We start from the raw sequence: 25,491 nt of genomic DNA, 5'->3' as shown, positions 1-25,491 counted from the left end.
AATTGAACAGTTAGTGATGAGTGATGAATTTAAAAGAGAATGAAGAAAGAGGTTAGGAGAAGTTTCTTTACTGGGTGGGTTGTTGGAGCATGGAATACTTGACCATAGAAAGTTTTTGAGGCCAAGACCATTGTATATTTAAGCAAAAATTAGATTAATATTTGAAGCATGGAAAGGGACAGGCGGAACATGATGCAGTGGGATTTGTTTTGGAAGATGTAGTAAAATGATTGACCTCTTTCTCTCTTGTAAACTTTTTATGATCCTATCTCCTGTGGAGTTTCTCACTGGTAGCCCAGGACCTGAAGCATAATTTGCGATGGTTGGGGTTGTCCCCCTGCAGTGGAAATGCAACAGCAGCTGTGCGTTGCTGCAATACAAACACTTTACTGCTGTAACATATCCTGATATATCCATGAGATAAAAGTATTACCCATCTTGTGATACCAAAATATACAGACTTCACATATAAAATATTTGTAAAGCTACTACTTTGTGATACTTGCTAATGTGTTTTTTTTTTTGCTTCCTTCCCTACAGCCTAGTCAATAGAGATTAAAGAGCTTGGAATCAGGCGTCAATTGAGTTTTAACGAGTATCTATTGTACAGTATAGGTCAGGAGCCATTTTATCAGATGTGGATTGCCAGCCCAGATGCCTGTGGGAACTGATATGTCATGGCAGAATTTCTCACAACAGGGGATGGCCCACAATGCTTCTGTGGGAGAGTCTGACAAATAATTCCATGTCCAGAGGGATTTTCTGGCCATCTCGTACTGTTCTTCCATTATTCTTGGTCCATCATGACAGGTACACAAAGTCTGTGTGATGGTTATACATAGGCAAAAATTTGTATTACGGGCGTTAGTTCAAGTCTGGTCGAATTAGGAAAGTTACATTTGTATCCAAGAGGTTGCAAGTTAAAAGCTTGTAACAGAGTATAATTTGATCTACTCACTTTCTGCTTTGGTTTATAGCCTAAAATGCATGGTCGGATAGAATGTTTATTCAACAACCATCTGGAGGGTGGGAGAGCACAAAATGGTTAATGCAGCAACAACTGTAAAGTTATACTTCAGCTTGTAGAAATTGAAAATTCATTAATAGGAATGATCTTTGCCACAGAGCATAAGTGAAATATTTGGGGAAGTCATAAAAACAAAACAGGGATGCTTTATCAAAGCTTTCAAGCTCCTAAGAGATACAAATAAACATGAAATGTAATACATTATCAGAAATATTGTGGCAAGGGCACACGGATTCAACCTCAGGAGCAGGAATATCTACAGGAGTTTGGATTTAACTGCCTCAAAAATAGCGAATATGTGAAAGATGCAGCTGGCAAGACAGAAGAAGCAGTTTGTGTCAGCAATTTCAGCTGGAAGCTGGGAAGATTTTTGGGAAAAGCAACTACTGAGGGTTTTGAGAAAGATTGAAAGAAAAAGTTGCATTTGTATGATACCATTCACTTTCAGGACATTCCAAAGCAATTCACAGTCAATGAACTGTTTTTGAGGTGTAGATACTAATGATTGCATACCTGAGAGAAATAGACTTTAAGGGCTACAGGATAGAGTGGAGGAATGGGAATGATTGGATTGATCTATACAGAGCTGGCATGGACTTAATGGGCTGAATGGCCTCTTTCTGTGCCATAATGACTAGATGACTTGATACGATTGCTATGAAGGTAAATAAGGCAACAAGATCCTAGAACTAAAAGACCTATTCATTGGTTTTGAGGGTTTCTTTGAGCATTAGGACCAGCTAGATGGAGCACAACAGTTTGTCTTTACTTGCAGGGTCATATGTGCCAGATGCAAAGCAGTTATAGACTAGCCAATCTCCCATGGCATTGTACATGCTAAGTCAGGACCAGGTGCAGTCTTTAGGTCAAACAGAGATAGAAGGTAGAGAGTAACTCTGCCCAGAAAGAAAGAATGCGAAGGAGAGGTGAAGCAGATAAATGTAGCCAGGGAAGAAGGGTGAGATGGGGAAAATGTTGAGGGGAAACGATCAGGAAGAGGTGGAGTATGGAAAAGAGAAGAAAAGAGGGGAAGGGAGAACAAGCTGAAATGCTGTTTAGTGGATGAGGTTAATGTGCTGCTTCGTGGGAGATGGTGGGAAGGAGAAGTCTTAATGAAAATGAATTTGTTGTTTGGGCCTGAGAAGTTGACAGAAAGGTCAGTGGGTGGGCAGCAGGCTGGCAAGTTTGTACGTGTAGGTTGCAAGGGCAATGAGCTGAAATGGGTGGTTAAGTTACTGATGGATGACAGAGTTATGTTGATCTGTGACTATCTGGAGAGGATATACCTTTGAGAAGATGTGCACAGGGGGTTGAAGTCCAGGAGAACTGCAAGGTGTCAAAAAATATTGACATTTTAAAAAATGTCTTTTAAACTTTGATACGTGCCTTTTCTCACCCATGTCAACATGGCTGTGATTGAAATAACAGTGGCTACAAAAAGGCTGCTTGAAAATGTGACTCAATGGCTAGATCATGGAACTGCATGGAAACTGAACCAGGTTGTTTGGTGTTAACTCTCAATTTGTAACATAGGAGCTATTCTTTTAGTAACTAACATTATGTGAAATTTAACATTGAGGAATCTTTTCTCACTATCACATACTGGAGTAAGAGGTGCATGTAAATGTTGAAACTTTTATGATGGGTTCTCCTGTTGAGATCATGTAACATGACTTTTCAATGACTTTTGAAGCAGAATGTCCCTTCCATTCATAATTTTCAATAAATATCCTGTTGCAAGCACAGTCTTGAAATCAATTTGAAGATTATGCTGGCAGAAAGCAAAATATTAAATAAGGCCCATTGTGTTGTTTGACTAACAATTAGGTTATTCTACACAGACTACATAGGCAAAAATGATCTCCTTCCCAATGTAGCACTGAAATACAGGCAGCCCTCTATATTCCTAGTTACCAGTTCAACCAATTAAAGCAAAAATACTACTGTTTTGCTTTTCTACTATAATTTTTTCTTCCAAAACAACAATTATATGAATATGGCAAAACATTGGCTGCCACCATCATACAGTAGGTACAATCATAAGAAGAGGTATTCAGAGAGAAATACATATGTAAAACGTTGATAATACAAATAATCTTATTTTCTTATTTCAGTGTACCACATCAATCAAAGAGGAAAATTGGTAGACGTTCAGCTCAACCCCTCCTAGACCAGTAATAACACTTTCTTAATAGCATTCAGAAAGTGGTGGAAATAAAAACAATAGTTAGCAAAATATTAAATACCTGACTAAGTATTAAGTACCTGACAGTACTATTAATCAACTACTACTGCCAGACAGATAAAGAAAGTCACCAGACACAACAACACTATTCTCAGATAACAACCACAGGAAATCACAGCCATTTTTTTTACATCACTGATGACAGAAGGTGGAATGAATATTAGACTGGCACTCTAATAGACCCATCATTGAAAATGTTAAGTGTATATATGGCCTCTCCCAGGAGATTACATGGCTTTTGGGTGCAGGGGGAGTGCGTATATTGTAACGCACAAGGTACTGCAGTTGTTGGGGACGAACTGGGTGGACCAGTGGGTCTTTTCGTATCCATCATCGATCGTACATGTTCGATTCTTGTTGAGAGAAAGATTAGCATATATGAACATGTAGGAGACACATCTGATAGTTTGTATTGCTGATTTGATTTTTTTTTTGCTTCTTCGTCATTGGAATAAGTCTCGTTTTGTAGTGGAGTGTGATTATCATACCTCCAACTGTTTCATTTTAATTAAGATATCCAACGCTAATCACCAGAACAGAAAACAGCTGCAGAATGGTACAAGATTCCAAATTGACACTGTCAGCTAACTTGTTCATTATATAAAATGCTGGGTCCACATTCTTCCCTTTGAAAACATTACAGATTAGGCTTACTCCAAAATTACCAAGCAGATTTAAGGTAGAAATTAGACTGACTTTTGTTGTAAATTGGGCATTTTAGATTTTGTGAAACTGTGATTGCAGATATCTTGTTTATAAAGAAATCAGAGAGCAGCTATCAAAGTGAATGATTGAAAATACTGTTGAGGTGTGAAATGTACTTGTTTATAGGTTGGAATAATAGGCTACTTTTGTTGGTGTTTTAGTCAGATTAGTATGAGACCTTCGGTGGTTTTCAGTGCAATGTGCCCAAGTGGCAGGAAACATACTTAACTTGATACTCCAGTGTGTTCCAAATCTCAGCCAAGATGCATAGTGCTATATGAAAGCCAGTCCCTTCCCTGATGGGTTGCAGAAATTATATGGGAGTCTTTTTGGACCACTCTTGGCAAATAAGCCACCAATCCTGCCACTTGACCGCCGACAAGCAAGGCCCTGGAGGGACATGTATTAGGGGACGGGAAAGCTGGGCAAAGTAATGGCATACAAATTCTGAATCCAAACCAAATGAGTGACTATTCAGTGAAAATATTTGACATCACAAATGTCCTTTACAAAACAAATGAACAGATGGCTTGTAGGGTGGGATTTGATAAAATATAATACTCACATTAAATTTAGTGAAATTTGGTTTTGCAAAGATTTTATCAGGCAGTTTCAAATAATGTGTTCAATCCTCAGGCACTCATTCTTACCAATAGGCTGTTTCTTGGCTGCTTCTCCCTTGAATAGAGCTAAGACAATAGATGTATGAAAGAAAGGTTAATGGGAGATATTTATCCACAAAGTCAAGACTGGATGTAGGTGATGTTCAACTGATCTTACAAAAAAAAATCTACTTATGGAATTAATTACTGAAAATTATAAATGAATTATCCATAATGTTGGATTATCACATACAGTGGGTCCAAGTAGAAACAACTGTAGTCTCAATGAGTAATACCTTAAACTAATAGAAGTGGGAAAAGTCTCCCAATATTTTGGGGGTGATGGAGGAGGACACATTCCTTAAAATTCAAGTTTATTTAAGATTTTGGAACCTTTTGTGATAATGAATTCCATAAAATGAATATTATCTGAAAATTAATTATTATAGTGATTTTATACTTTAATATGAGCTATTCAAAGATTTAAGATGGTCTGCGATAGGATGACAGCTTGTTTTGGAGTTAGAAGAAAGCAGTTTTGGAGATGCCGTAGATGTGGGGAATTGCAGGGGAAGGACCAGCTGATGTCAGGTTGACTCAGCTTGAGTTAGCAGTCAAAGAGGCTGATGGAATCCAGGTCAGAAATGTAGAGGTACTGACTAAAGCGGAAGAGGATGGCCTAAGTTTTGCTGACATTTAATTGAAGTTATAGTTCAGTCAGGTCTTGAGACCATACAGGAATTTTGAATTTGGCAGAAACAAATGTGTCAGTGGAAGAGGTGGCAAGTTAGAGCTGTTATCAGCATACAAGGGGAACCTAACCCCACAATGCCACCAAAGGCAGAATAAAAATGATAAGGATAGACCCCTGGCATATGTCAGAGATGACAGTGGAGTGAGGCAGCAGTTGTTGCTAACAATATTTTGCCTTTGTTAAGTCAAAGGGGACCAGAAGAGAATAGTACCTTGTAGGCGGACCTCAGAGGAAACAAAATGGAAGTGGTCCATGGTATCAGATGTGGCAAGGTTAAAAATGATCAGGAAAGATAGTGAGTCATAGTTGCATCACACAAGATATCATTTGAGATTTAGTTCAATAGGGTCTTTGCACTTTGGTCAGACAGCAACCAGACTTGGGGGGACTTGAAAAAGTAGTGTTGAAAGCATATTTTCAAGATGATAATTAATTAGCAGAAGTAACTATGATTTTTAAGTATTTTTTCAGTCAGAATGGGCTTAATTGTAACACAAAAAACAGAAAGTTGGGGTCATGTTAAAAGGTTAAAATGTAAGATATCAGAAAAAGGAACCCAATGTGCTAACTTCCAGTTTTAATGGAGGTGGGTGAGGGATGCCTGATCAACCCACTTGTAGGAAGCAGGTGGATCAATTAAAGATTATAATGAGGCTGTATACCTTCATTTTAGCAGTCATTCTATTTTTAACCACAGGCAGCTGTATTTCCCAGCCTCAGGAAACTCAGTTGCTTAAAACTTGAGAGATAATGTAAATACCTTTATAGCACTGCTTGTGGGCCAGGAAGAGCAGAAGTGTTTCATCCAGGCCCAAACTACACAGTAACGTCCCATCCATCCCACGACGATCTATGTGCTCCCAACCACCATCAGACTCTCCTCTCCTGCAATTAGAACCCCCCCGCACCACCATGGGCACCCACCCCATGATGAAGACCATCCACTCTGTCCACAATTGGCCCCTAGCCCACAAGCTCTCTCATTCTCCCAATAGTCTACCTGGCTTCAGCCCTGTGAACCAGGCTTCCCAGCTCAAAGGCTTCCAGCATGCCATTCAGGCTGCGTGTGGGTGGGACCCTACTTAAAGATGCCCTGCAGCAAAATCTTGCGGTACATTCTACAAAACCCATTCTTCTGGGTTTCTGAACCTCACAACAAAATATCCCCCACCCCCAAATGACTTGTGCAAATAGTAATGCTCTAATTTATGGTATGCCTCCTGGATTGCAATGTGTAGATCATTGTACTCAATCAGGAACTCAATACCTTCCACTAAAAAAACAGGCATTATGAATGCGAGGTTTTAAAAGATGGTTAAATTTTAACTGTCTCTTTAATTCAAGGTAAAATGGGATAATGAAAAAGAGCATGTGACTTCCTGATAGTTCTGCTTTGGTGATAAGCCTGTGTAGCCTGGTTGCCATGGGGACAGAGGGTCCAGGTCAAATGCTATTGAAATGTACGAGCCAGGTGTAACGCCTGAGAGTAAAGGACTGGCTTGGCCATGGGCAGATCTGCAGACTCTCAGGCAGTTTGAATCAAAGATCCTGGACACAAGAGAGTGAGAAAGAGAGAGAGGGAGAGGGAGAGGTAGAGGTAGGAAAGCAGCAGGGTAAATGTGGTTCTCTGCTACCTACCCAGGAGAATGCTATTGAAGGCATGTCCTCTGGTTGAAGAGAAAGAACCTGCAGAGATTTAGGATACTGGAAAATTCTCCCTGGTGAGGCCAGGAGGGGAAATCACTGGAGTAGGTCTTGCTGCTGAAAAACTGTTCAAGGATTCTCAGAAGGCATACAAAACAACTTTTGATTTGCAACTCAGTGAAATGAGGAGGTGAGTCTGTTGGAAGCTGGGCGTACCTGTGGATTGGTTCCTGTAAAGACTATGATTCTGCGGAGACTATGCTGTAATGTATAAATGCGGCATAGGGTTTTGAGTGTAGGTCTGTCTTGTTCTTACCAAGCTACCAGGCTCTTTATCAGATATCAGAATGTGGTAAAACACTAATAAGCGATGCCTTTTCTCAAGTTTAGTGTATAGTGTTGTCTACAAAGTAAATGTTTAGTCGCTGTTGATTTTAGCTTGTTTGTTATAGTAAAAAATCTTAAAACTTGAAAACCTGTCAAGTGATTCTTTAGATTGGTCACTGGGAATTCAATTTTTATAAATTATCAGTCTGTACAGGGATCATAACCACACCAAAGCGATAGGGGCTCAGTAAAAAAGTAATATGCCCCAGTATGATGCTTAGGGCAGCAGAGCTCATCACTGAGTTAATTAGCTGCCCACTTGTTCAAGTGCCCACCCTGAGAAACTGGATGGAGAACGTGTCCATTTTAATCCAAACTGGGGAGGTGGATGATGTACTAAGTGTAAGAAATTGCAATAAGTCCCTTAAATCAGAGAGATGTGATTGTAATGTTTCTCGGATAAACAACAACTGTCAATCACTTCAGTTATGAAGGTAGATGGGTGAAGCTGTGGCTATTTGCTTTAGAGAGTGAAGGTTGAGAGGATTTAGTGGAGGTGTTTAAAATCATGAAGGGTCAGGACAGATTAAATGGGAAAAATTGCTCCTATTGACAGAAGATTTGGGAACCAGAGGACACAATTTAAGGTGATTGGCAAAAAACAACCAAGGCGGCAATCTTTTTTTACACAGCAAGTGGTTAGGATCTGGAATGTACTGTCTGACAGTGTGGTGGAGGAAGATTCAATTGTGACTTTCAAAATGGAATTGAATAATTTTCTAAGCAGAAGTTTTGCAGGGCTATGGGCAAAAGGCAGGTGGCCTGGGACTAGTTGAGCAGCTTTTACAGAAAGCCAGCATGGACTTGATGGGCTGAATGGCTCCTCTGCTGTAAACTATTCTCTGCTGTAAACTATTCTCTGCTGTAAACTATTCTCTGCTGTAAACTATTCTCTGCTGTAAACTATTCTCTAACTCTATGAATTATTTGAAAGAAAGCAGAAAAGGTGTACCTAAAAAGCATTGCTGTTCCCCAGAAAAGGATAAGAACTCACTGGTCACAATAGAAATAAATTATTCAACAGCAGGATCCAGCTGATAAAATTATAGCAAAATATTGTGTGTAGGTAGCATCAAGTGAAATGTGGTTTGCAGTATCTTTTCCATCCAATTCCTCAGAACAGGCATTTGAAAAGTAAGCATCTCAATAACTCAACAACAGACAACGCTGTAATATACATGGGAGGCTATTCATTGACAGCATATTATTATGCAAGTTGTAAACTGACACCCACAGCAAGACCAACAGAAATATTTCTCTGTCAAGCTTGTTTCAGAGAACACTGACTGGGTCAATTATCTCCTTGCTAAAGAGCGGGTAAAATAAAATGCAAAAGGAAATACAGTAAGGGCTAATTTGGTCTCGTCCAAAAAGTAGATGGAAAGTGCAAAGCACCGTAAATGTGTTAATAGCTAATAAATTAGGCTCTTGGAGCAATAAAATGGTACCTGATTAAAAACAAGGCAGGTCCATAAAACAAGGCAGGTCCATTTTGCCACTAAAAAGAATGAAGATGCAAACTTGAAGCCAGAAAAGTTCTAATGAAACTAACAAGAAAACAAAATAACAGGGATGTAGATAGCTAATATACAACTAAGAAAGTAACTTAGTAATTGGTAGTGACACTGATGATGAGGACTTGCAAGAGCTCTAAATTTTTGGGAGGCAAGAGTGAAAACCAACGCACACTCCTCAGCTAATTGTCCAAATTTAAGAGCGTAATAAAGTTCTTGGGAAATGTACTGATTATCTTGCACCGAAGCAAAATACTGTAAATGCTAGAAATCTGGAACACAAACAGAAGATGCTGGAAATACTCAGCGGATCAAGCAGCCTCTGTGAAGAGAAACAGTGTTACATTACAGGTTGCTGCCTGGCGTTCTGACTATTTCTAGCATTTTCTGTTTAAACCTCCAGCTGTGGATGGAATGAGAGAATTCAGACCCTTGAGGGGCCTCTTTAGAAATCAGATGTTGTGCATTTTACAAATGGCAAAGCAGAAATGGAGAGCACTATGAAGATAATAGTCATTCCTGCTTACTGACTTTTCCAAAAAAACCAGAAATAAAAAACAATTATTTAATATAAAATATTAAAACCTGAAGAGGCAGCATGTAGGATTAGTTTCTTTAGTTTTGCCTTGGCTCTTGTATTAAATGGTTTTGAAAAGTAATTTGCTCATATTCTTCAATGTTGAACAATATCATTAATTTGCTAGCCATGGCCCAAGACATATGCTTTTAATATTAAACATTCTTCATTTGTACATTGACCATTACTTAGGTGTCTCTTAACTGAATTTAACAAACCTTCAGTCTTGAATTTGTGGATAAGCTTTCTTTAAGCATTTTCTGGGGAGCAGAAGTTTGAGGTTGGACATTAGTGGTCGTGGACCTATGAACTACCATTTAGAAGGACAAGGGCTGCAGACAGATGGGAACACCACCACCTGGAAGTTCCCCTCCAAGTCACTCACCATCCTGACTTGGAAATATAATCGCCATTCCTTCACTGTCGCTGGGTCAAAATCCTGGAACTGCCTTCCTAACAGCACTGTGGGGGTACCTACACCACATGGACTGTAGCAGTTCAAGAAGGCAGCTCACCATCACCTTCTCAAGGGCAACTACGGATAGGCAATAAATGCTGGCCCAGCCAGCGAAGCCCACATCCCATGAATGAATTTTTTAAAAAGTAGTTGGAGAGAGTGGAGAGGATTAAGGTAACTTTTTTGTCCAAGGAATGAAGGAGCTAAGGGATACTGTTGAATGAGAGAGATGGGCTGAAAGTGTCAGTAAATATAAGATTAAGAAGCAAAATTGGATGGTTAAGAGGGAAGGGGTCAAGAGTCCTATGGGGATGGCTGGGTTTGCGGGAAGATGGAGGAGAAACTGAATAGCAAGGTGAGGTCAAAGATGGATAGCAGAAAGGGAATCTGGAAGTTTGGTGGACCGTGAGATTTGAGGAGCTGTGGCTGCTAGATTAATGGTCTCAAGTTTTGGATGCAAACAAAGTCCGAGTCCCTTGCATTTTAAGTTTAGACTGAACAATTGGGGAGTGCTGAAGTTTGAAGATGAAGCTTGTGGTGGAGAAGAGCAGTTTAAAGTTGTTTCTGCTCACCAAGAGATCTTGGAAAAGTAGTTTTGGCAAGGGAGTGGGAACAATGATGCAACTGGAGATGGCCCAGACAGAGCGATGTTGGATAGAGAAGCAGGATGAATGGCAAACAGATTTTGGTCTCCTGATTGGAGGTTGCAGAAGAAGTAGTTATATTAGAGGAGCTGTGGGTATGTGGGATTGTGTGGTATGTGGGGTGATGGGGGCATCAAAGCTGGAGGAGGTGAGAAAGTCATTGAAAAGATTAACTGGGGTGTTCATGTTCTTGCAGGCTAGGGTGGGAGAGTTCAGAATTATAGGTCTAAATTTTCCAGTCCCACCCACTGCGGGAATCGTACTGGGCAGGATGGATAATTTGATGGACCAGCAAAACGTCCGTTGACTTGGGGTGGGAATTTCTGCTCTCAAAATCCTGTCCATAGAGTCAATGCCAAGAAATGTAAAATTGCAGCTGTAGTTAATTGAGATGCTTAGGCATTGATTAAATGAAATACAGTAGATTAAAAGTTATAAGTAGTTAGCTATTAGGATAAACTAAGCAACTGGGGCTCTTTTCATTAGAAGAAACAAAGTTAAGAAGACATCTAACAGAGATGTTCAACTTGAGAGGTATCGATAAAGTAAACAGAACAAAGCTATTCAGTAAATGAATAGGGCATAAATTTTAGGTTTATCACTAACAAAACTGAGGGAGATATTAGAGGGATTTGTTTAGGTAGAGGGTGGTTATAGCATGGGAATCTACAGCAGAAACAGTGGTGGAAGTGGAATCCATAATGGCTTTTAAAAGGTTAATAAGTAAATATTTGAAACAGGAAAATAGTTGAAAGACCATGCAAAAGTAACTATATTATTCCTTCAGAGAATCAGCACGGGTGATATTTGGCTACATGGACTCTTTCTGGGCTATAAATCTCCATGATTCTACGGTTTGTGTTTGATATTTTATAATGATGACTAGGGTCTGGACCAAATTGGTATGGTAATGTCCACACTCCACTATATTGAATTAGTTACCCAAACAAAAAGGTTATTCCTAAATGCTAGAATATCATCAACCATGGCATAAATTTGACAGGTTCTAAAGCCACCATAATAATATTAGACGCTGTACATGTAAACCGATCTGACAAACCTCCCAGAGACTCATAATACTTCAAAATATGGAACTGTGGCAGACAGCTCCAAGTGTTTTGCAATCTATTTTATCGAGTGTTGTAGAGCTCCCACGTTGAACAAACCATGTCCCAGCATTCTGAAAACCTTGGCATCTCTCATTTGTCAAGCACTATGAACTTGGAGGCAGAATCTTCTCTTAATCCGTTTTAGTTTTACACCACAAGAGCATCTCTGGCTGGGAACTGATTCTGTAAGGCAAAAACATATTAATCAACCAACCAAAGCCATTCAGCAATATTATCCTTCAATGTATTTGTCACATGACAGAGCAAATTAGATACTGAACATTTTAAATATAATTTTGACATGTCTATTACAATTATTCAAAATACAAACAACATGACCAAAATTTTCAAACAATGTATTGTTTACTCAATATTCATGTTCAACCACAGTATAGAAAAATAGAAACATTCTGTAGAATTAAATGTGATGGCAAGCAGGAAACGTCAAATCTGTTTGAATTTAGCTTGTTAATTATGAACCCACTTAGATACCCCATGAGGACTGTAGAACATTTTGTAATATGCAACTGTCTATGGTTCTGTGGAACTCATAGTATTATTGTGGTAAACATATTGTGTAGCAATGATGGGAATAGATAAACAACAACACAGTGATTGGCAAAAGAAGCAATAACGACATGAGGAAAACTTCTTACAAAGCAAGTGGTTTGGATCTGGAATGCACTGCCTGAGAGTGTGGTGGAGGCAGATTAAAAAGAGAGTTAGATCACTATCCCAAGAGAGAGAAAAATGCAGGTCCATGAGAAAAAAGCTGGAGAATGGGACTAGGTGAATTGGTCTTGTAGAGAATCGGCATGGATATGATGGGCCGAATGGCCTCCTTCTGTACTGTAAAAATTCTCTGATTCTACATGGACTGTTGGTTGTGGCTGATGAATATTTCCCAGTCTGCCTGAAGCTAAAAAAGAGAGGCTAGGGTAACCATTACTAGTCATTGGTATTTGCTGTAGCTAGCATTGTTGACTCCAGAGGAGTCTGAAAATCACCTACAGCAGCAGTTCTCTGGTAGCAGCTGTGCTATTTTCTTTCTGATGTAACACTTCTGCAGCCAGGCCCTAGCTCTTATTGGACAGGGATCGAAATGTACATAAGGCTTATTTTTCAGGCTGTGTGTATTTCTTTTTGTTCTTCAATTAATTAGAATTCTTTAAAGCTTTTATAAATTCACCGTACTAAGAAAGAAAGAGATCATTTTTCTCTTTGGTAAATGCTTTAAGTAGGTACTATCTGGTAAATGTTTCATGAGTAATTATATTACTACAGGGGCAAGTTTATTTCTTAAAAAATGCATAAGAGCAACTACAACGCAGTTACAGCGTAAAATAAATCACTGCCTAATTCTTGCTATTTCTAAAAATAACAGAGGCCAGTTTACATTGTCGGTGGAGGTGGAAAGCTAGTCGTGGTGAATTTTCTGCTTGTTACACATGCTGCATGATTTTCCTTTCTATCAACTTCATCTGCAAACTACTGCTGAAGGTGAGAATCAGTCCCTCTGTATTTTAATGTGATGCTCCTTTTAGCGCAAAAGTGATGAAAAGCATAAGGGAAATATTTCTGCCAATACTCACCTCCTTATATTAGAAAATTATATTCTTATTATTTTTTCTACATTTTTCCCCTTAAAATATAAGTGATTCCATCTCTGGTAACATCAATTACGAGACATATCCCACTGCATCCTGGAATGATTCCATTACAAACAAGATTTCAAATCAGCTTGAGAGCTGCTGGAACCACACAATCCTAGGAATCATCAGTCCCAGGAACTACAGGCTGGGAGAGTTGTGTCCTCATAACAGGCATTATTGGATAAAGACACAATGCTCTGTATTAGCATCTGTGAGACACCTGACCTTGGGATGGTTGGAGGTGGATGACAATAGTGATGCTGTTTTCCTGACCTGACGAGCACAGAATTCATTAGCACAAGACACGACCCTGGAATAAATTCAGTTTAAATCAAACTAATACATTTCTTTTTACAGAGAGTAAAAAGAAATACAATTCTTTATTAAAAAGATAATTGAACTCACAGCTTTCTTCTGTCTTGTTTGTTCTTTCCTCTCATGAGTGCACTCCATTTTCTGGTAGTAGACTCTTCCCGCCAGTTCTTCTGGCCTCAGCCTCTGCAAGTGCATTTCGGTGTATGGAGGCAGTGTCTCTTCCTCTTCTGTCCTGTAGCTTGGAGGTTTCCCATAGTAATGGTCATTCCCTCGCTTGATGCTGGTTTTGGAAGGGGTTTCACTGCTGTAGCTTTCGTTATAAGATTTGCATTTGGCTTTTCTGTCCAGAATACTGTTCATGAAAGCATCATCATAGGCTCTGCCACCATCATTTGTGCACCTTAGCGGATATTCTTCCTGCCTATCTCTCTTCCTTTGACTATTATAAATATGTCCCTGGTCAGTATCATACAGTTCGTTCCTGCTTCGGCTCCTTTTGTTGTAATAATCATCCAAAGAGCTATCTTGATAGTGGTACCGGTCTCTGAGTGCTCTATAATACTCCCCTCTGTCAGCACCTTTTCTCTCCCACTGTTCTGGCTCCAGTGAATTGCCCTTCCTCCCCCTGTAACGGTATGATTCAGCAAATTGTTCAAGTTCATCCAGTGACCTTGTTTGGTCTTTGTCATGGAATTCAATCCTTTGTCTTTCACAAGATCGAGATCGAGACCGTGACCTAGTGAACAATAAAAATGAAATAATAGTGGCTTTCTACTGCAATTCAAAACAAGCTAAATCCTGCTTTATGATGTACCTGTTTCTATTAAAGTTTATTTGCTTCTGTGGAATATGTACATAGAAAAAAAACTTATTCTGACATGTAAAGCTTTACTAAACAAACAGCATGTACAGTATTCATGTTAGTTCATTCTTCAGTTCCGCTTTAGTTTTGGAATGTCTGCAAGTTGAGTACTCAGAAGTCAAATTTCAAAGTTATGAATACAAATTAAATACTTTTAGTTCTCAGACCGGAAACCACTAAAAATTGCAATATCAGTGTGGAGGACAAATTAATGGAATGCATCCATGTTCGTTTTCTAGATCAGTATGTCAAGGAACAGGCTAATTTGTATCCAATATTGTGCAATGAGACAGTTAATTAATAGCCATGTAGTAAATGAGCCCTGCGGAAGAGTGACCATAATATTATAGGATTTTATAATAAATTTGTGAGTTTTAGTTAAGACCAGGGGCTTGGATCTGAACAAAGCAAACTACATAGGTATGAGTTCCGTAAGCTGTTATGAATTCTGATTAATTGAAGAACAAAAACAAATATATACAGCCTGATAAATAAGCTGTATGTACATTTTGATCTGTGTAAGATAGATTGACAAATTAGATTAAAGGATATCTCTCTGGTAGTCCCTCGAAGTGAGAAGGATGCTTTCTAGGAACATATCCCATGGCAAGAACCTCTGCGTGGAGTCTTTTAATGTTGGAGGCTGTTGCACTGCAGCTACCACATGCTTCTGGTTGACCAGGAGGCTCTCCTGCTCTTACCATAGGCATATTGGAAGGATTTATAGGTTGATAATCAACCTGTTTGGCCACGTCATGAATGCACATTCCATGGCCATCAAGCCCCAAAGTGGGACTCGAACCCAGAGCTTCTGTCTGAGAAGTAGGGAGGCCACCACTGTGCCACAAGACCTCACCATTAAAAGATATGATGGTAGATAAGCAATGGCAAATATTTAAAGAATTACTTCATTATATCTTCATCAATGATTATACATCCATTAAGGAATAAGAATCCCACAGGAAAAATGATCCACCTGTGGCAAACAATGGAATTTAAAGATAATATTAGCTAAAAGGAAGAAGCTTATAATGTTGCCAAAAAGAATAGTATGCTTAAGATTTGGAAGGATTTTAAAGTTCAACAAAGAGTGACCAAGAAATTGATAAAGTAGGAAGTGAGAAAAAACTAGCTGGAGACATAAAAGATTGTAAAACAGAAGAGATTAACAGAGACAGGTGAAGCTATAATGGAGAAAAAAGGAAATGGCAGAGGTGTTAAACAATTATTTTATATCTGTCTTCATGGTAGAAGACACAAAAATATCTAGAGATACTGGGAAACCAAGGGTTGAATGAAAATCATGAACACGAAGATATTGCTGACAAAGACATGCTGTCAAAGCTTCTGTCTTGCACTCATCAGGACAGATTTGGAAGATACCAAACCTCAAAAGGAACAATTTATACTGCATGAGAAGAGGGGCTGATCAGCTGACAAGTGGACTCTGATTAGTAGAGGTGTTGCCATGGAGAATGCACCAGGGAATCGTTAACTGCCAAATTTTTATTTAAATTCAAACCAGGCTCTATTCTGATTGGTCATGGCATTGCCATGGTAAATGAACCAGGGAATGGCTGTCCTCAAGCTTTTGGAAAGGGCACAATGCATGAAAATGTTCTTTCTGTTTGCAAAGGACAGTGCCCTGTGTGTAAATATATGTAGCTTCTAACACAAGTAAGTGAGTCATACTGCGAGCCGGACTGGTTATTAAATTGGTTATTAGTGTAATTCTTAGCACATATCAGAATTGTTTAGTAGGTGTGTCTAATCGCGGAATTACATCTAATGTTGAACACTATATTCTGAGTTTTGCAAGCATGGGCTGGTGGAGTACGGTCAGTACTTTGCCTGTTGCGAACAGCCGAAGAGACCTATCGTTTGATACGATCCACCAGTTGTTGGCACCCCTATCCTGATAAGAGTATTTTCAAGTCAGAGACTGACAGATTTTTAGGTACTAAGGAAATAATCATAGGATGCAGGAAGGTGTAGCTGAGTTAGATGATCAGCCATGATCTTGTTGAATGGCAGAGTGTTCTCAAGGGGCTGAATGGCCTATTCTTGTCACTATATTTTGTGTTATACAGTAGTTAAACCTGTTGTCAGGAATATGTGCAAGAACCATCACTGTTTTGACTAGAAATTGCATCAACCCCATTATTTTTCTTCAGAGTAACCAGAGTTCGTTCTGTATATCCCTTTCCCCTTTAAGAGATAAAAACCTTTAAAAAGTAATGCACATACTCTGTCTTTGTCAGTAGGAATGCAACTTCCTTCAATATGATATAATATAATATATTTATTTATATATCCCCAGGATATATTGTGGTATTGGCAATTTGATTTGTCATGATACTTGTGGGAATAAAATTAAGGTTTATACATTGACATCAAAATAACCTATTCCATTTTCTAAGTCCCAGAAACAACAACACTTTGCTGCCTGCACCTCCCGTTTATTTATCATTCCTGTGTTCACTGACCTACATTGGCTCCCAGTCGAGCAACATCTTAATTTAAAATTTTCATCCTTGTTTTCAAGTCCCTCCATGGCCTGGCCCCTCCCTATCTCTATAAATTACTCTAGCCTCTCAACCCTCTGAGGTATCTGTTCTCCTCTAATTCTGGCCTCTTGAATATCTCCAATTTTAATCTCTCCACCATTGGTGACCATGCTTTCACTTCCTTAGGCCCTAAGCTCTGGAATGTTCTATTCCAGAAAGAAGGTTGGTGAAGGATGATACTTACAGAGTAAAACATTAGAAACATACACCTCGTAACTCAGCCAAGCCATAGATAAGTGAGTGTCTCTATTCAGGTGCTCAAGTGAAAGCCCAGTTAATATCCACCATTATTTGTCCCCCAGATGTCAGCTGGGGTACCCTGGACACCCACATGAATCAGGTGGGAGCCACGTTACTGCATGCAAACCAGGTCCTGTTCTAACTCTATTATAAGAGGAAAAGCCCAAGTGAACCCTTCTGTATCAGAACGATGGAAAGCAGATTTTCCTGCCTAAAATTGTGAAAAGGCAGAATCCTTTCTTAGCAGTACTTTTAATTGCTTTATTCAAAACTGATGAGGAGTGAATTTCCAGAGTTTCTCCTGCTTGTCCACTGTAATTTCAGCAGAAGAACTGCGGAAATAACAGGAAGACAGCAAAAAACACAATTTATGTTGTTTTCTGAGGTTTCTTGAGCTCTTCTGCCAAAGCTAAAGCAGATGAAATGGCGAATCCTGAACGTTTCATGTGTCATGTTGATAACTTAGCTCTCCTTCAACAGGCTTAACTCAGGTCAGCTGCAATTCTGCTGTAAATGGTGGAATTTCTACAACATAGCTTTGACTCTCAATATCCTGTTAAAAATCCTTCACTTTGGAGCTGGGTGCTCTTTCTACCGGAATTTAATGTGCACCTTACAATCTGCAAGAGCAAGAGTTTAAGCGCAAACGAATATCATTATCTGCAAGTCACATACCATCCTGATTTGAAAATAAAACACCACTCCTTCACTATTGTTAGCTAACAGTACAATCTCAGCCTTGTAGTCTGACACCTTAGCCTCTTCAACCTTTCCTGACTGCTGGGATCCAAGTCCTAGGATCTTCTGAATAATAAAAGCAGCTTTTGGGACAAAGTGGCGACAGCAACTCAATATTGGTAAGAAATGTGAAACATTGCACCCCACACTTCAAACTAACCCTGAATGATGCAAGTTTAAAAAATTAATATATTGCTTATGCGATTGGAAACTTAAATCTGGGAACTAATCATGTTACTATTATATTTATGCCAGTCTGAGCTCTTTTCTTTGTCCTAATTTACTAAATTAGTTTATGTACAGTTCATCAAATAAACATTAAAGGATAACAGTTATAATTATCCTTCAATTTCTCAGGTATTCAAATGACCTTTTTATATAAAGCATTGGTAGCAAACAACACTTTTGAGATGTCATTTCATATGTACATTTAGCTTTTTTTTTAAAAAAATGTTTTGACAATTTACATGTGAGAATGTTTCTCCACCACCAAATATATCCCAGACAGCAATGTCATTTATTTTTATAAAGAAGTGAAATTAAAAAGGTCAGGAGGGAGTTATGATCTTCGAGAATATGGGTGGCCAGTAGTGTTCCTGCGAAGCTCCGCAGGTTATTGTGAAAAACATATAAATGCTTTAAGTGATGATTTTTTTTAAAAGCTAAACATTCCATTGCTGTACCTGCTACTGCAGCGTTCATTGTCTCTCTTTTCTCTGCTCTTGAAATGTCCTGATCCTCTTGCCAGCTGAGCCCTGAATGCTGAGTCATTGTCCTGGGCAGTAATTGTGGGGAGCACTTGTTTTCGAGCCTGAGAAAAGGTCTGGCGGAAATCAGTGTCCTGATCGTGAAGTGAGCTCAGCTCTGACATGTTACTCGCTGTATAATATAAAAAAGTTTAAAACATTGGCTCATATCTTTTTTCTAATTTTTACCTGACAGTTTAAATTACAAACCGGTAACAGACAGAAGCAACACAGAATTCTCCCAAAACTGGTTTACAATGCAAATCGCAGCTGCATATTTGCATATGAAGAGGGAAAGAGATACTGAATTCAATTAAAAACAGAACATTTTGGAAACACTTTTCCCACAGAGATGCTCTCTTACTGAACCCTGCAATGGCATCTGCTGAGCACCTGCTCTTGCACAATGTCAGTCTGCTGTTTGTGGAGCAGCTATTTAGTACTAAATTATTGCTCACAGCCTGGACCTTCGAGAAAAAAAGGCTTTGGAACCCTTAAAAGGCTGTAAATTAATAATTGCATCAGATAATTTGAAAAACATATGCATTTGCACTGTAACATCTAAAAACAAATCAAATAGCCATATAAAAATCACACCACATCACAGGTTTGGGCTGTAGCAGACAGCTCACATTTTCCAAGCAGTAACATTTCAGGCATGGAATCCAACTTTTCAGAGAAAGGCATTTTTACATTTTCCAGGAATGGAGCTTGCCCAGAGTTCTCTGAAGTCAACAATGGCCTAAGTATTTCCCATTGAATTAATCCCCCTATGTAGAATCATAGAAAGGTACAGCAAAGATTGAGGCCAGTTGGCCAAACAAGTGCACTAGCTCTTTCGAACAGCAATTCCCCTAGCTCTGCTCCCTGGCTCTTTCTCTATATCCCTGTATATATTTTTTTCTCTTTCAAGTACTTAAGCAATCCCACTTTGAAGGCTACTATCGAATCTGTTTCCATCACAAATCCTAACGACTTGTTGCGTAAAAAAAAGTTTTTCCTCATGCTGCCTCCGATTCTTTTGCCAATCACCTTAAATCTGCGTCCTCTGGTTATTAACCCTTCAGCCATTGGAAACAGTTTCTCTTTACTTACTCTATCTAAATTCATGATTTTGAACATCTGTTTCCAATCTCCTCTTCTGTGCTATGAGAAAAACCACAGCATCTCCTGTCTATTCACATAACTGTAATACCTCATGCCTGGAACCATTCTAGTAAACCTCTTTTGTACACTCTCCAAAGCATTCACATCCTCCCTAAAATGTGGTGTCCACACTTGGGCACAATACTGAAACTGGGGAAAAGCTATGTTTTATAAAGGTTAGCATAACTTCCTGGCTTTTGGACTCTATGGGCTAGATTCTCATGCTGTCATCCATGTTGGAACAGAGGCAGGCGGGCTTTAAAAATGGCAGGTATGACCCGATTCCAGAAGACCCGGCCCCATTCCTGTCACCAGTTATGTTTTAGTAGCGTGGAATAAAGGTGTGGGAAGCTAGCCTGCGTGCAGCACTCCCAACCTTACCAGCTACACTGTGATTTTTCTGGAATCAGGCCTGAATTAATAGGCAATGTGATTCACAGCATGTCAGAGGATTAGTGAACCATGGAGGAGCCCTAGTTTGTAGTTGGGAACTTCTGACAGGCAGCTTCAAAAGGTGTTTCCAACTTCGTGTTGTAATGTAATGATGCATGGTAAGTTAAATGTGTTCTTAATACAGTGATTTTTGAAAGGGCTTTGTTTAGAAAAGATGTGACCAGAATTCTGAAAGTGGATAAGTCTTCAGCTGCATTAGAGTACATCATCCACTGGATGATGGATGGATTTTCTGAATTGAACAGTTTTGAGATCCAGATTTTACGATGTCAATTGCACCCTTACTTTGATTTTTCTCATTCATTGATTGACAGGCCAGCCATCTGCTCAGCCTTTGAAGCATTGCAACAGAAGGTTTATCTGTTCCGCTACTTCAATGTCTTTAATGTATTCAGTCAAGAGGCTTTGTTTTGATAGTTTTATGAGATCCTGAGAGTTTGTGTTTTTTTTGAAGGATTTTTGAATGGCTAATTTGTTTATTTTGACAGTTTTGTGACCACTTAATATGAGTTTTTTCAAGTGGTATTTGAATTGTTGTAGGTTTGATGTTTTATGACCTCCTAAAATATTTAATGTTTTTTTATGTGGAATTTGAATGAGTGTTTATTTATTTTCACAGTTTAATGAGCATCTCAGAGACTTCCTAATTTTATTATAGAGCTCATGAGTTCTGTCTTAGTGGAGATTGGGTGAGTGGGCATGTGGTGATATGGGGGTGCTTGGGGGTGTGGAGGGGGCATGAGGGGTATGGAGGTGGGGTGGGGGCTAGGGTGCCTAACACTCATGTACTGAACTCGGCTGATGTTCCATGGAACCCAGGCACATTTCTAACCTGCCCGCTTTGGCATCACCCACCTCTGCCCTGCCTTGGGAGGTGGCAGATCCAACTCTAGCCCATCTCCACAATGAAAATAGCATGGGTGGGCACTGCTGGACAGGAGGCAGGATCACAATGTTGGGAAATGACCCAACTCGTGATTCCTACCTCGAAGATGAAAGTCTGGCTCTATGCCTCTATTCATATGCTATATTAACTGTTTTGTTAACCTATCCTGCCACCTTAAAAAAAATAATTAAACACCACAAGGTCTCTCTATCCTCGTGCTCCTTTTAAAATTGTAGCATTTAGCTTGGACTGTCTTGCTTCAGTCTTCCTATCAAAATGCAGCACCTCACGGTTTTCTGTATTGAATTTCATTTGTCCACCCACTCCATTAGGCTGCTACGTACTCTTAAAGTCTATTACTATCTTCTTCACTATTTATCACACTTCCAAGTTTCATGTCATTTGCAGGTTTCGAAATTGTGTCCAAAAATTGTCATCTGGCCATTGTGATACTCAGTTTATCTCCTGAGTTATGGGATGACAGAACAAATCGAGTTCTTCCACCTTACTGGTAACAAGCAGAGCTACTGGTTTACAGTGATCAATGAATCAAATTATTATTACAGATTCCCAGATTTGTGCAGACATTTTGGGGATTGCATTACATAATTCTATGCTTTTTCTCTCAAATATTGCAAATGAGTGACTTCCATAATACCAGTAATTGATGACTTTGGTCCTCAAATTCTGTGGCTAGGCGTTTGTGGGGTGGGGTGGTGGTGGGTTGGAGAAAGGGAGGGACAGTTTCCAGCTCCAGATATAGCAGAAGACCAGAAAAACTCTCATGGTAATTTCAGTGGCTTTGTGTAATATTGACTTTATATACTGTGTGGAAAAGTTAACCATATCAATATAATTATTACATACTAAAATTGGTAGATGGGTCACTGTATTCCATTGCAAAATGCATACTTCAAAATCTAGTAGATTTGGGTAGTGGTGCCAGCATTCCTTTGATTCAGGGTGAACATGAGGTAATTTAAATAGCTGCTTTGCTAAGAACTAATCATGTTCAATTAACCATGGTATTGCAAACTGAAATAAGACATTGGTGGCTGAAAGTCTCTGTGAAGTTAGCATTTTTGTTGAGCCAATCTATATATAGGAAAAAGCCACCCTAACCATGCCTCAAATCTATCTCAATACATATAACCCGTACATTGTTCATATTTTCTCCGAGAGGGGTCAAATTGTGCCAGCTCCTTTTCCACATAGTAAAGGACCTTCATGGAGTCTTGTTCTTTGTTGGCTTGAATCCTGTAACCGCTACGGACTATAGAAGAAAGAGAAAAAAATAGCTGTATTACAGGAATCTGGTCTTAAGTCAATTTATATTTAATAGTTTATAGAATGTAGATGTGGGAAGAGTGGGAATACTCCACTTAGCTCCAAATTAAAACCACAGGCCAGAAGTAGGGTTGACACTGTCTCCCTCCCTCTTGCAGTTGCTGAACAGAATCACTGAGGGACTGGGCTGTGGAAAAGGCAAGTTATGGTTCCTCTGACTCCTGAACAAGTGGAGGGGGGTTGGGTAAATTGGGAAAAACCCAGGACAGGGAAGAAAGAGTGGTTGAGTGAATGAAAAAAGGCAAATTGTTGATGTTAGTTACTGACTTGTATCATTACTACTGGCTATTACTGTGCAGTTGTGTTTGGAGATTTGACTGGAATAGGTTTAAGAGCCTATTATCCATCCACACACAAAATCTGATGTCGTTGATGATCTTTGTTTTTAAAAAAGTTTTTCTTACCAGATCCCCCCATATCATTGTCCACACGTGCAGTTGGAGGCAGAGGCTTTGTATCAATTGGTGAGATGGGTACCCTAGGAATGTAGTATGGTGGATAGGCTGCAACATTGGGAAGATGTCCAGCTTTCACTGCTTTCCCAGCTGCGTACACTGGTAAAGAGAAACGAACAATGTTAAATATTTCTCTTTTAATTTATAAAGGTCTTGTTGCCTACAGGCATATTGATTTTCCTTTCTTGCTTGACAGAAGACTGATAATTACTGAGTATCGCTTGTGCTTGAACAATTATTTGTGTGATACCCAACCCTTTGTTACTACTCATAACTCCTAACATGATCTCCTAAGTCAGCCAAGGACAGTTTCCACAGTTTCAATTCATAGTTACCTGAGTCACTTTGATGTTTCAGTGACCTTTGTATAATTTTATACAAGTGATGTGGCATTTTGCAAGTTTTTAAATTAACTCTTGTATAATCTGGTATCTAGAGTGTCTTATGGCTTGTTTTTCCCTTTTTCATGAGCTGATATGATATTACATATGATATATCTTGTGTTATTTTAGCGTATAACATCATGTAAGGAAAGTATTTGGAAGGTAAAATCTTTTTTTAAACAGGTGTTTAGCCTGTTTCATAGCTATATTCAGTCAACACAATTTCTACTTAGATCAGTGCATAGCTTATGCATCTTTTCGTTCGTAACCCACGAAACTAATCCTTTCCTAAGCACAGTCATAGGGTTGCACAGAGGCAAAACAGATACTGTCGTATTCCTTAGTGAGTGTAATTCCTGAAGATTATGAGCAACTACACACCCCTATTAGTCTTACATCTTTAACTAAATAAGCATCCCTGAAATATCTTAAAAGGCAATGAAAGGGAGAAGTAAAGTGACAGAAAATAATCCCTTTACCGACTGTACTGTGGAAAGGTGTACTTACAGGCTCGAGGGCAACAGCAGGACTCTGGACAACATGGGCAGCGGACATAGCAACAGCATGTGTGAGGACAGCACTGGCACCAGCATACACCAAGTAGGATAAGGAATATGAGAGATCCTGAGAGCACTAAAGCAACAAATGCCCATTCTGTAATACAAAAAAAATGTAATGAATAAAATTATACAACAAAGAATTTTATCGTCTTGCTGATTGCAATGATGAAATAACAATAGTTCTCATTCACATGTTATGACGTGCTTTAATTAGCTTTCTATCCCTCGCTGCACAATGAAGCATGCTGGATTATTTGTAATTGATTTAAATCATTGTGTTTGCTGATAAATAAAATGCGGGGGGGAGGGGGGGAGGCGGTGGCGGGTCAGATTTTGACAGCTCTCGGGAGATGGGCTGGGAAGTGCGAGGCCTGAGACACATGCATCATATGCACGTGACTTATGTTTTTGAAATCTCACCGCAGGTGGGATGAGAAAGTGCAACAGGCTGGATCTGGCTCTCGGGCCAGGGGTTCACCGCCCCTGCGTTAGACCCACACAGAAAAGCTGCTGAAGAGGCCTTTCATCCTGTGAAATGGCAGAGTAAATGGCAGCAGGGAGGAAATCATAAGTATTGTGTCCTCCTGCTAGATCAGCGTGCTCATACCTCCAGCTGATTTTCTTCTCAGGGGCCAATGAGGTCAATCATAGTCCTGTTGTCCTGGCTGAGCTCAGCTATCTCAGCTCACACCTAGGGTATAACCTGGGGCAGTGTGATTCAGCGTGGCTCAGCATTGCATGCTGTGGGGTGTTCGCCTGCAAAGCTCTGGAGGGAACGCAGGTTACTGTGGCTTTAATATGTTTTCTTAATAAAGTCAGAGTAAAGCATTAAAAAGAGCTTGAATGTGGATGTCTTAATATACTTGAAAACCAGACATCCTTCAAAAATGGTAAGTCTATAGTCCAGATTCCTCTCTCTCTCTTAGCTGTAGCAGGTAACTGTAAAGCAGGGGCCCACAGGAAAGTTGAGGGAACAGACACCAATAATAATAACAAAAGTTTTAGGTTGTAATTTAGAAATAAAACACTAAAAATGTAAGCTGATGAGAAACTACCAGCACCACCATCCGCGTAAAACTCAGGGGATTCGTTGTCAGAATTTTGTATGATTAATCTTTTCTTTCATGACAGTTGGGGCAGAATCTTCCCAGTCCCGAGATGGGAGGCTGGGGGGTGGAGGGGTAGGCGGAGGGCTGGGAAAATAGCGGGACAGCTCCCCGACGCATTCCCGCTGCTGGGTAAGTTTAAAAGCAATGGGCAGGGAGATGGAGCAGCTCCCCGCTGAACGGAGGCAAGCAGCGGATTTGGGTGCCTACGGCCCCAATTAGGGACAATATTAGCAGCTAGCCGATATTTTGCCAGCAATGGAGCAGCCTCCATGTCTCGTGCAGAGGCTGCCAGCTTAATGGAGGCGGCCTCCCTATGGCAGTCTGGGGGCCATTGGAATTGAGGCTCCATCCCCAGAAATAGAGCTGT

At 39.6% G+C, this 25,491-nt stretch overlaps 1 protein-coding gene across 1 annotated transcript in view; it reads right to left on the bottom strand.

Moving 5' to 3' along the window:
• Window positions 1-8,857: 8,857 nt before the first annotated feature.
• Window positions 8,858-25,491, bottom strand: part of LOC144691963 (immunoglobulin-like domain-containing receptor 2) — a 142,107-nt gene continuing 125,473 nt past the window's right edge. Inside the window, exons 5-10 of the mRNA XM_078560539.1 lie at window positions 23,963-24,109; window positions 23,022-23,171; window positions 22,430-22,543; window positions 18,723-18,918; window positions 13,723-14,368; window positions 8,858-11,848 (exon numbers count right to left, since the gene is read on the bottom strand). Coding sequence (XP_078416665.1) covers window positions 11,813-11,848; window positions 13,723-14,368; window positions 18,723-18,918; window positions 22,430-22,543; window positions 23,022-23,171; window positions 23,963-24,109 — 1,289 coding nt within the window. The 3' untranslated portion in view covers window positions 8,858-11,812. The remainder of the gene's footprint in view (window positions 11,849-13,722; window positions 14,369-18,722; window positions 18,919-22,429; window positions 22,544-23,021; window positions 23,172-23,962; window positions 24,110-25,491) is intronic.

The sequence above is a fragment of the Cetorhinus maximus genome, chromosome 16 (assembly GCF_964194155.1).
Source record: "Cetorhinus maximus chromosome 16, sCetMax3.hap1.1, whole genome shotgun sequence".
Taxonomy (NCBI): domain Eukaryota; kingdom Metazoa; phylum Chordata; class Chondrichthyes; order Lamniformes; family Cetorhinidae; genus Cetorhinus; species Cetorhinus maximus.
This window is presented reverse-complemented; position numbering and strand designations above follow the sequence as displayed.